The sequence below is a fragment of the Rana temporaria genome, chromosome 5 (assembly GCF_905171775.1).
Source record: "Rana temporaria chromosome 5, aRanTem1.1, whole genome shotgun sequence".
NCBI classification, from domain to species: Eukaryota; Metazoa; Chordata; class Amphibia; order Anura; family Ranidae; genus Rana; species Rana temporaria.
Window position 1 is genome coordinate 86835707 of NC_053493.1, and position 12580 is coordinate 86848286.

The following is a 12580-nucleotide window of genomic DNA, read 5'->3' on the forward strand; positions in this document are numbered from 1 at the left end:
AGCGAATCGCAAAAAGTGGCCCGGTCATTTGGCAGCCAAATAGTTCGGGGCTGAAGTGGTTAACTTTATTACATTTTGTTTATTGCAAAAAAATAATAATAATACTAACTTAAATGGTTTCTGTAAGCTTTCAGTGTAATTCTTCTCAAATGTTGTCTCCCTTGTTAATGATACAACAGTTCGAATATTATCCACAGCTTCAGTTGCAATCTGTTTATTTATAAGGAAAATAACAATATAAAACAAGAAATTAATGCATAATGCCTTTAATATACATTTTTATTATAAAACACACAAGTACCAGATGCAGATTATGGTTACTATCCTTCCCTGTTTGCCAGTAAGGCCCCGTGCACACGACCGAACATGTCTGCTGAAACTGGTCCGCGGACCAGCTTCAGCACACATGTTCGGTCGTGTGTACGGCCGATCGGACAGGTTTCCAGCGTACATTTGTCTGCCCGACCGTTTTCGAGCGGACAAATGTTTCTTAGCATGCTAAGAAACATGCCCGCTGGAATCCTGTCCGTCGGACATGTTCGGTCCTCTGTACAGACTCACCGTACATGTCTGACCGGCCGCCATCCCTCGCATGCGTCGAATGACTTAGACGCATGCGTGGAAGCATTGACCTTTCAGCGTCGCGCACGTCGCTGCGTCATCGTCGCTGTTAGAAATCACGGGGTCCCGTACAACCTACCTGGCAGGGCCCCCTCAAATATATCAAAACAACATTTTCACAATAAATATACTAAAATCATTCTTAGCGGACACGCAGATAACAGAGAAGCTGTGTGAATTAGGCCTTTTTTAACCACTTAAGACCCGGACCTTTAGGCAGCTAAAGGACCTGGCCAGTTTTTGCGATTTGGCACTGCGTCGCTTTAATTGACAATTGCGCGGTCGTGCGACAAGGCTCCCAAACAAAATTGGCGTCCTTTTTTCCCCACAAATAGAGCTTTCTTTTGGTGGTATTTGATCACCTCTGCGGTTTTTATTTTTTGCGCTATAAACAAAAATAGAGCGACAATTTTGAAAGAAATGCAATATTTTTTACCTTTTGCTATAATAAATATCCCCCAAAAATATATATAAAAAATGTTTCCTTAGTTTAGGCCGATACGTATTCTTCTACCTATTTCTGGTAAAAAGAAATCGCAATAAGCGTTTATCGATTGGTTTGCGCAAAATGTATAGCGTTTACAAAATAGGGGATAGTTTTATTGCATTTTTATTAATAATTATTTTTTTTACTACTAATGGCGGCGATCAGCGTTTTTTTTTGTGACTGTGACATTATGGCGGACACTTCGGACAATTTTGACACATTTTTGGGACCACTGTAATTTTCACAGCAAAAAATGCATTAAAAATGCAGTTTGGGAGTTAACCACAAGGGGGCGCTGAAAGTGTTAAGTGTGACCTCATTTGTGTTTCTAACTGTAGGAGGGTGTGGCTGTAGGTGTGACGTCATCGATTGTGTTTCCCTATAAAAGGGATCACACGATCGATGCCGGCGCCACAGTGAAGAACGGGGAAGCTGTGTTTACACACAGCTCTTCCCGTTCTTCAGCTCCCGGGACCGATCGCGGAACTCCAGCGCGCGCCCGCGACCCACGGCTGGGCACTTAAAAAGGACGTACCTGTACGTGCTTGTGCCCAGCCGTGCCATTCTGCCGAAGTATATGTGCAGGAGGCGGTCCTTAAGCGGTTAAATGGTTTTTAACATTTTTGAACAAAAACATTTTATGATTTTTTTTAAAAGTTTAAATGTTTTATTTTACAATTTTTACAAATAATTTTTTACAATTTTCTATTTTTTTTTTTTTTACAAGGGATTAAAACAATACAGGGTTACAATGTGTTATTTTTTTTAACAGGACAAGGAAGCCCGCAGTTGTGTCTGTGTCTCAGCCCGGCAACAGCTAAAAGTCAGTGGGAGGGTTTTCAGCTGCTGCAGAGAGCCGCACAGGGCATCCTGTAATTTCCCCTTGGGCCCCCTACAGGAGGACTGGTGTTCCCCCCCTATCAGCAGCCATGTATGTATGTATGTATGTATGTGTATATATATATATATATATATATATATATATATATATATATATATATATGTATACAAATGTAAAGATATGGTACAGTTAAAATGAAAAAACAAAAATTGTACCTTTCCAGCCTGTTGAAGCTCTTTTTTATCTCGATTTGCAAAGCCAGCCAGAGCTCTGGTCTCCAGTAGTCCAGTGGTCACAAGAATGGGAGTCATTGCCATGATCAGCAGAGACATCTCCCAACCAAAAATAAAAGCAATTATGATGGACAGACCCATACTGCCCAAATTCTGTGCAACTAAGCCAAGCCTGGATCCTGTTGCCTTAGTGAAGAATGAATAAACAGAAAGATATAGAAACTCAATAAATAATGCAGGAAATGCATGAAAACTGACACTATTGCCCCTACCCTGAGACAATGATCATATGACTGTACAACTGGAATACTATGCATTCACTGCAATGCTAGGTATCCCTCTCAAAAGGTTTTCTACAATTCTCCAATATGTACATATACTATATTGTCAAAAGTATTGGAACGTCTGCCTTTACACGCACAGGAACTTTAATGGCATCCCAGTCTTAGTCTGTAGGGTTTAATTTCGAGTTGGCCCACCCTTTGCAGCTATAACAACTTCAACTCTTCTAGGAAAGCTGTCCACAAGGTTTAGGAGTGTGTCTATGGGAATGTTTAACCATTCTTCCAGAAGCACATTTGTGAGGTCAGGTACTGATCTTGGACGAGAAGGCCTGGCTCGCAGTCTCCACTTTAATTCATCCCAAAGGTGTTCTGTCGGGTTGGGGTCAGAACTCAGTGCAGGCCAGTCATGTTCCTCCAACCCAAACTTGCTCATCCATGTCCGTGTACACTTTTCGACGAGGAAACTGTCGAGGATCTTGTCGAGCCAAAAAGAGAGCATGTCTTCTTTTTCCTCGACAGAAATGGGGAAATTTGGCTCGCCGAGATCCTCGACAGCCTAACAAGGAACTCGACGAGCAAAACTATGTGTTTCGCCCGTTGAGTTCCTCGGTCGTTTGTACGAGGCCTGACAGACTAAGACTGGGATGCCATTAAAGTTCATGTGTGTGTCCCAATACTTTTGACAATATAGTGTATGGTATTTTCAAAAATTTTAATGCAGTTCACAACAATGTGCTGAATGGCTGTGTGCCACAAAAATTCAACATGTTGCATATTTGCAAAATAAAATTGAAAAGGCAGTGCAACATGTGTTAAAAAAGGCATTGCAGTGCAATATAAAAAAATATAGATAATGCCAGCTCTAATCCATGCGCTGTGATGTGAATGAGACTTTAAACACATGTGATGTCTGTTACTGAACAGATGCATAAATGTGTTCATCAACCAAGCGGTTTCCAGATAGGTTCACACCTAACCATTGAGGTACTTACTGTATGGTGCGTTAAAGCATGCACAATTTCTCACGTTTATATGCGTTGCCTTGGGCAGCCCATTCAAAATGAAAGGACTGACATGCACCTCAGCAGCTCAGAAATTGGACCTGACAATGTATGTTAAAGTTTTGCCTTGCATAGCACTGCTGGGCTATGGTGCGTTGGGGTGGCATTCAGAACCACATCGCAAGTAATATAGGATGCCTCATGTGTAACGTTTATGTTTCCATAATGCAATATTGTGAACAAGGCCAAGGAAAATGCACTTTGCAAAGGAATTAGTCCCAGAGCATAGTGAATGCGGTGAAGTATCACTTTGCAAAGAATACCCAATACGCAAAGAATACCCAATACCCAAAGAATACCCAATCATGTGCACATGATTGGATGAGGGAGGAAAATCACCTCATTCAAGTTCTGGAGCACATTCCCATGCAAAGCGAAGTGCCTATTTGCCTTTAGTAAATCAACCCCTTTGCATATAGTTAGCAGAACAAACAAATAATGATAGTTACGGTCTGGATTTGTGAAGCCTCCATAGAAAGTCTGGTTGTCAGAGCTCCAGTGCTATTTTTCTTATCATCAAACCATGCAACATCCTGTTTTACAAATAAAATGTCGTAGATTGGAGGACTGTTTTTTACAATGATATACACACATACAGACGTATACAAGCCTAAATGGTACTAACCTGCCTTAACATTGCTTTAAATGCCATGTGTCTCAGCCGCATAGTTAAAACTTCACCTGATCTTCCAAACATGAAGCCCTAAATAAATTTGTTTTGTTATTTAAAAAGTTTCAATATCAATAGCGATCAACATAAAACAAGGAAAGTACTTTCAATACATATAGAAGCTGTTGTTGTCCATCATCAGTGCAGTGTTAACTTTGTCGACTAAAACCTTTTAGTCGACTTAGGCCTCGTACACACAACCGAGTTTCTCGGCAAAAACCAGCAAGAAACTTGCTGGTATTTTTTTTTTGCCGAGGAAACAGGTCGTGTGTACACTTTTCGACGAGGAAACTGTCGAGGATCTTGTCGAGCCAAAAAGAGAGCATGTCTTCTTTTTCCTCAATGGCAATGGGAAAATTTGGCTCGCCGAGATCCTCAACAGCCTAACAAGGAACTCGACGAGCAAAACGATGTGTTTTGCCCGTCGAGTTTCTCGGTCGTGTGTACGAGGCTTAACTAAATACCATTTTAGTCAACTAAAATACAACTAAAACTAAAACAATTGAGATGACTAAAATACGACTAAAACTAAAATGGCTTTTTAGTCAAAAGACTAAAATGGGACTAAAATAAAAATGTTGTCAAAAGACTAAGACTAAAACTAAATTAAAATTTGACGTCAAAATTAACACTGGTCTGTAGTGCATGTTTATACCTCAATACCATAACCATTAAGTTATACATACCTCCCAACTTTTGAACTTCAGAATGAGGGACACTTAAGGGAGGACGTGACCTGCAGCACGCGTAGCGTGCAAATTGGGTGTGGCCAAATGCTTAAGAGTAGGAAGGAGGAGGAGGGGCTGAAGGGGCGTTCTTAAAAAAATGTCCTTCCTTGTACTATAAAAAAAAAGCTTTGATTGCTGTTCCATAAGCTGAAGTCTCAAGGACACAAACCCCATTACAATCATTTAACCACTTGCTGGCCACGCTATAGCCGAATTACAGCTACGTCCCCCGTGCATGAGCTGCCTGCGTGCCCCCTGCGAGGCGCACATGGTGCGCTCTGTGATCACGAGTCAATGTAAGTCGGAGTAAGGGGACGGTCCCGGCCCCTTACCACGTGATCAGCTGTTAGCCAATGACAACTGATCATGTGATGTAAACCAAATAGGGAGAGTCACTGCTGCTTTGCAGTGCTCATTAGTGTCACTGGCCAGTGCCCACCAGTGCCTCCTACAGGTGCATTAAGTGCTGAATACCAGTGCCACCTATCAATGGACACCAGTGCCACCTATCAGTGCCGCCTTATCAGTGCCTCAGTGCCACTTCATTAACGCACATCAATGAAAGAGAAACATTACCTGTTTTAATTTTTTTTTTACAAACTTTGAAACTGGTAATTTTCTTCTTTTTTTTTTTCAGTCTTTTTTTGTTTTCTTAGAAAACTATTTAAAACTCTGCAGTGATTAAATACCATCAAAAGAAAGATCTATTTGTGTGAACATTTTTAATTGGGTACAGCATTGCATGACCGTGCAATTGTCATTTATGTCTTGTAGGTTTCTGGTCAAGGGTCTTTGGCCTCCTATCTTCCCTATTTCACATACCCTTCCACAAGGACCCCAAATTTGCATTACACCTTTGCCTGACCCCGGGCCTCTTCTCTCACCAGCAGAAATTAACCACATACCTATTTATCGCAGCTAAACATACAATAGCAAGGGCCTGGAAAAAGACAGCTGTTTCATTTCCGGAGCTAAAGAATACATTGAGGACCCTCATGATTCATGAAAAATGTCCAGTGTCCTCCACGACCCCCATGCCAAATTTTTTAAGGAATGGACCCTGTGGTGATCCTATGCATTCCCTACATTGCACCCGACCAGTCTAGGACTAAGAACATTTATTTGACCCCATCCCCAGGCTGGGGGACCTTCCTTTCCCTTTCCAACTTCCTCTTTGCCCCCACTTCTTACTCGTTCCGTTCATGGGCCTCTTGCCCACCACTTTGTCCCCCCCACCCCATTGTAGTTGTGTGTGTGTATGTCTGTTTTTTTTTTTTGTCCCCCACCCCTTTTTTTTTTTTTTATCTATTTCTTTTCTTTTCTTTTTTCTCTCTCTCCATTATTATCCGCTCCCCCTTGTCTACCCTAGTCCCTGTGTCTATAAGCTCGGGCATAGTGCACTGACCCCCGTCCTTCGTTTAAGGGTAGGTATCAGTCTAAAATGTATATCCTTATAACATATTTTATTTTGTATTTTCGTGTGGAGTTTTATCTTATGCTTCGTGTCCATATTCCCATGTGGGAATTTGTTATTTGGCTTTCCCTTTTTGTATGTATCAATAAAAACATTCTACCCGAAAAAAAAAGTGTACTTTTTATTTTTATTTTTAAACAAGAGCCTGCAAAGTATTGCACCTGAGATTAACAGATCATTCCCTCAAGCTTCCAACCCATATCTCTGTACAGGCTTTCAGTTTGCAAGCTGAAGGCAGTGTGATCAGCATAAAGCCCGGTACACATGATCAGATTACTGGTGAAAAGGTTACTCAACTTCCGAAAATTCTCATACGACAGAATACGCAGGAAGTAATGTAATATGTTGAATTGTTTTATAATGTATTCTTTCATCTTTGAGCATGTATAGTCCTGCTCTTACGATTTTTTTCGGGTGAAAATTGTACTAATTAAACGAAAATCGGACGTTGTGTTCACGTACGATACAAATTTTAGAGTCTGTACCTTCAGGTTTTGTCATTCGAAAAGTCAGAATCGGCTGTTGAACGCATTATACTAACAATATATTAAATTTTACTTCAGATTTTCTTATTGTTTGTATGGGCCTTTAGATTCATGAACTCTAATGCCGCGTACACACGGTCGGAATTTCCGACAACAAATGTTCGATGTGAGCTTGTTGTCTGAAAATCTGACCGCGTGTATGCTCCATCGGACATTTGCTGTCGGAATTTCAGACAACAAATGTTTGAGAGCTGGTTCTCAATTTTTCCGACAACAAAAGTTCTTGTCGGAAATTCTGATCTTCTGTTTGCAATTCCGACGCACAAAAATCCTACGCATGCTCAGAATCATTGAATTTAATTTTTCTCGGTTCGTTGTAGTGTTGTATGTGACCGCGTTCTTGGCAATTGGAATTTCTGACAACATTTGTGTGACTGTGTGTATGCAAGACAAGTTTGAGCCAACATTCTGACGGTGTGTTGTCTGAATGCCCGATCGTGTGTATGCGGCATTAGAGACTAAATGAGAGATCAGAAGCCAATCAGTGTGGTTCCTGATTTTGTGATCACCATAAAAATGAATCATTGTGATTACATACAAAATTACATTTCTCCATCCTGCAGATGGCACTGTGCCTCTATTTCCCTCTGCACTCACTGCACGCACAAAAAGAAGTACAGTGTTAGAAGTCACACAGTGTGTAAACAAAGAAAAATGTATCAATTTAATAAAATGTAATAAAATTTTGATCAAAAGCTGTTCTATGTAAAACAACAAAAAATGCATATAAAATGTTGTTTGTCGATTTGTCACCTTATAACAAAAAACATCAATGGGGTGCACCAAAAACCATACATATCCATATAAAACTGTGTAAAAATTATTTAGGTAGTCAGATTAGTCATATAAATATTGGAACGTTAACCATACTAAAACTGCTAAATTTAGTTTAGGCATCTAGGCTTCAATGACCCCTGGTCATGAAGAGGTTAAAGTAAACTTTTTATGCATCAAATATGAAGACTTCCAATTGAAGACTGCCAACCACTTGCTTTAACAGGTTTGCAAATAAGGATTTCTGACTTTCAGAAGTATACTTGTTCAGTGGCTGTATATCTGCTGTCTTCAACGCTATATACTGTTTAGAATGTTCAGATCGTGTTAGGAGATTTTCTCTTCCTGTTTAACAAAGAGTGTGAAGTCTGGGCATACAGCCAAGACAGCTGATTGGAGGAAAGGCACACACCCCCTCTCCACATAGGCAAAAACTCTCATGCCTCGTACACACGTCAGGTTTTCCCATCGGGAAAACTACCATGACAGTATTTGGCCGGGAAAACTGTCCGTGTGTATGCTCCATGGCAGTTTTCCCGACAGGAGAACTGCCGGGAATCACAGCAGATTCCCGACTGTCTTTTTCCCAGCAGCTTCCCTATGGGAAACACTGCGGTGGAGCATACACGCGGCCTGGGATTCCCGGCCAAAGCTCTAACCGCAGTTTTCCCAATGGGAAAACCTCTGGTGTGTACATGGGGAAAGTGACAGAGCAGGTTCTCGGTTTTCCCCCCGGGATTCCCTGCAGACTTTTCACCGCCGGGAATACCGATCATGTGTATGGGGCATGAGAGGTGTTCTGTGACATGGCAAGCTGCCTGTTAATCTATTTATAGCTCCATCCCTGACACAAAATTCAGCCTGCTTTTATCTTGTGTCGGAGAATTTGACAGAAGTTATCAGGCTGATAATAGAAGAACGGAGCAGGAGAAAGCCACGGGACATAGTGCTTTGAAGAGAGATAAGAAAACACTGCAGATATATGTGCCCAGCTCAAATTTCATGAATCGGGTTTACATCCACTTTAATTCAATATAACAGTGCTACATGAAAAGCAGAGCATCTTACCTGCAGGAAATTGGTGACAAAGGCTAAAAGTCCAACGATTAAAAAGGCGATGCAGTACAAATCCGACTCACGTTTTATAGTATCAGGATCATCAATCCCAAAGAGCTATCAAAACAGGAAATTACATTTATTTATAATGTCATTTTAGACAGAGCCATATACATTTGGGTACATTCAGAAGAGAATGACCATATATAGTGCCATTGCAATGGAATCTCCTTAAATACTTACAGCTATAATTTTGGCAAAAAAAATACAAAACATAGGATGACCGCTTCCGTTGATCAATGACGCCAATGTCCCAACCAAGATGTAAGGCCACTCTGATTGGTTTAATTTTAAAAGCTTAAAAAACGAAACATTTGGAGGATCCTTCTAAAATAAAACACATGAATGTTACTATATATTCAATTTTTCTTCATTTAAGACATAGTGCAGCAAATATAGGGGGAAAAGCCATGGTAATTAGTGTTAATTAGCATTTCCAGGCAACAACTGAATGCTTATCAAAATTCAGTTTTCGTTAAAGCATAACTAAAGGCAAAAACTTTTTATAGTTTTGGATAGAGTGGAAAGGGATTAGAACACCTGTCAGATTTCTGTTGCTGTCTGTGCTCCCGAGGGAGATTTACCTTCTTTATTTGTTCTGATTACCATTATCATCAAACGTGAAAGTAAAAGAAACCTCATATTTTGGGTTGTCTACAGAAAAGTAATGGGGGGGGGGGCATTTTCAATGGGGTCATTAGTTCTGGTGACCTGGGGGGCTCCATGGAATTCCCTTAATGTGCAGAGTTTTTTTTCACTTCCTCTTTTGGCTCTCTCCTCTTTGGCTATGTTACACATACAGTAAGGCTGCATTCACACCTAATCGCGGCGTTTTGTCCCGCGAATTGCGGGGACAAATTGCAGCGTTTTGTACCGCGATTTGCGGCGACAAAACGCCGCGATTTTAATCCCCATTAACCTCCAGGTCCACATCTCCTATGCCGAACGCCGAAGCCGCCTGAAAAAAAGGGTCCGGGACTTGTTTTGAGCTTCAGGCGTTCGGCGTGGAGATGTGAACCATCTCCATAGAGGGCAATGGTATTTCTCCCCTCCAGCGTATCGAGCGTCGGGCGTAAATACGCCTAGGTGTGAATGGAGCCTAAGAGCAACAAATTATCTGGATTGTAACTCTCTCTTTTTTTTTTGTCAAAAGCTTGGGGGGGGGGGGTGTTTAAACACACAGACCCCCCTCCTGTCAGGTGAGGAGACCGATGTGTGTTCCCAGTACAGAAGAACACACATCGGTCTCATCCCCTTGTGAGTCCCCTCCCCCTACAGTTAGAATCACACATTAGGGAACATATTTAACCCCTTCAGCGCCCCCCTAGTGTTAACCCCTTCCCTGACAGTCACATTTATGCAGTAATCAGTGCAGTTTTATAGCACTAATCGCTGTATAAATGTGAATGGTCCAAAAAATTGGTCAAAAGTGTCCGATATGTCCGTCGCAATGTCACAATAAAAATCGCAGAGCACCTCCATTAAAGCAGAGTTCCGGCCACAATTTCACTTTTTAAATATAAATACCCCTGTAATACACAAGCTTAATATATTCTAGTAAAGTTAGTCTGTAAACTAAGGTCCGTTTTGTTAGGTTGTTACAGCATTTAGACACTTTATAAAATAGAAATTGACTGGGGCCATCTTAAGTGTGGGCATCATGAAGCCAGACTGTATGACTTCCTAGGTGCAGGAAGTGGGAAGATTAACTATTCTGCCTAGCAACAACACTTTGAAGGCATCTAAAAAAAAAAGACTAATGACATTTTTTTTAAAACTACTGATGTAATGTTATATTTATGGGTGGAACTCCACTTTAAAATAAATAAAACTATTACCTATTTTGTAGACACTATAACTTTTGCGCAAACCAATAAATATATGCTTATTGAGATTTTTTGCACCAAAAATATGTAGAAGAATACATATTGGCCTAAGACTATAAGACTATAGACTTTTTAGGGATATTTATTATAGCAAAAAGTAAAAAATATTGAATTTTTTTCAAAATTGTCACCAAAAGAAAGCTCTATTTGTGGGAAGAAAAAGGACATAAATTTTGATGGGGGGGGGGGGGGGGGGCTGCCACCTGAAATTGAGAAGCGGCTGGGGGTGGCTGCTGCGAATTGAGAAGCGGGGGGGGGCCCTTTACAAAAAAAATGAAGAAATAAAGAAAAATATATATAAAGAAGGTGGGTAGCCATCCGGTGCCCTGGGGACCTCTGGGCCCTTTAATAAAAAATAAATAAATATAAATATAAATATATATATATATATATATATATATATATATATATATATATATATATATATATATATATATATACAAATTATTATTATTTTTTTTATAAAAAAAAAATTACAAAAAAGGGGGGTTGCCATCCGGGACCTCTGGGCCCTTTAATAATAAAAAAAGAAACCTCTGGGCCCTTTAATAAAAAAAAATATATATAAAAAAAAAAAACATTTATAAAAAAAAAAGGGGGGGTTGCCATCCAGGGCCCTGGGGACCTCTGGGCCCTTTAATAAAAACATAAAAAATAAATATATATAAACAAACAAAAAAACATTTATAACAAATAAAAAAAGGGGGTTTGCGGTTTGCCACATGGGGCACTGGGGACCTCTGAGCCCTTTAATAAAATATAAATATATATATATATATATATATATATATATATATATATATATATATATATATATATATAAAAAAAGAAATAAAATAATATAAAAAAAATATTTTTTTTTCTAAAAAAAGGGGGGTTGGCATCCGGGGCCCTGGGGATCTCCGGGTCCCCCGTACCCCTAATAAATATATTAGATTTTTTTTTTTTAATAAAAAATAAATAAAAAGAAGTGGAGTTGCCATATGGGGCCCTATGGACCTCCGGACCCCTAAAAAACAAAACAAAAAAAAAAACATTTTTTAAAGGAGGTTGCCATCCGGGCCCCTGGGGACCTCCGGGCCCCTTACAGGTGTACTGCCTGTACCCCCCTGTGGCGGCCCTGCTTGTTGTAAAGGGTTTGCACTGCTGACTTCCTTATGACAACGCTAGTCGACTTTCTACCATCCTACTGTTTTGGCATTTTCTAAGCAACTGAATTTAAACAATACAGTTTGCATATAAAGAATTCTGACTGCGTCCACTGCGTACTTGATACTCAGAAGGTACTAAAGATGAACCTATGCATTTCTGTCAGTACCGGTTTCCATAAAAGCAGAAGTGTAAAACCAAACCTCGTCAGCTTCATTTTCATCCTCTTTTTTTTCCTCTATGAAGTTATTCGGAGTGGATTTGTGCTTTGGAGACCTTGTGTCAGAGGGTGTTCCAGGTGTTTCATCATTAATTGTGTCTTCTTCATCATTATCCTCTTCTACTTGTATAAACTGGACAAAAATATAAGAGCAGTCATTTATATTAAATCATGCTGTGAGTTTTTTTATCAACTTAAGATATATATTCCGGCTATACTTTTATTTTTTATTAGCTTAAAGTGGATGTAAACCATCACATATACCCAGTGAAGTGAACAGCTTCAGATGATACACAGAGATGAAACAAATCCACCTACGTAAGTTTTACATGTATATCTGCAGTCTTCAGCTTTATATACTGTTCTCTTTCTAATTCACCCGTGGGTGTGGATTTTTGCCATACACTGGGAGACAGCTGATTGGAGGAAAGGCACACGCCCCTTCTCCACATAGGCTTAGGCCCCGTACACACGGCCGAGGAACTCGACGT

At 40.1% G+C, this 12580-nt stretch overlaps 1 protein-coding gene across 4 annotated transcripts in view; it reads right to left on the minus strand.

The window, feature by feature from the left end:
- Nucleotides 1-12580, minus strand: part of LOC120940144 (ATP-binding cassette sub-family B member 5-like) — an 82509-nt gene that overhangs the window by 13867 nt on the left and 56062 nt on the right. For 3 of the 4 annotated variants that reach the window (XM_040352812.1, XM_040352813.1, XM_040352815.1), the window contains 7 exons: nucleotides 12073-12222; nucleotides 9018-9161; nucleotides 8787-8891; nucleotides 4153-4230; nucleotides 3977-4060; nucleotides 2165-2368; nucleotides 110-210 (listed from right to left, as the gene is read on the minus strand). In XM_040352812.1, the coding sequence (XP_040208746.1) occupies nucleotides 110-210; nucleotides 2165-2368; nucleotides 3977-4060; nucleotides 4153-4230; nucleotides 8787-8891; nucleotides 9018-9161; nucleotides 12073-12222 (866 nt within the window). Of the gene's footprint in view, nucleotides 1-109; nucleotides 211-2164; nucleotides 2369-3976; nucleotides 4061-4152; nucleotides 4231-8786; nucleotides 8892-9017; nucleotides 9162-12072; nucleotides 12223-12580 lie in introns of those variants that run through there. The other variant, XM_040352816.1, reaches the window with a different exon arrangement.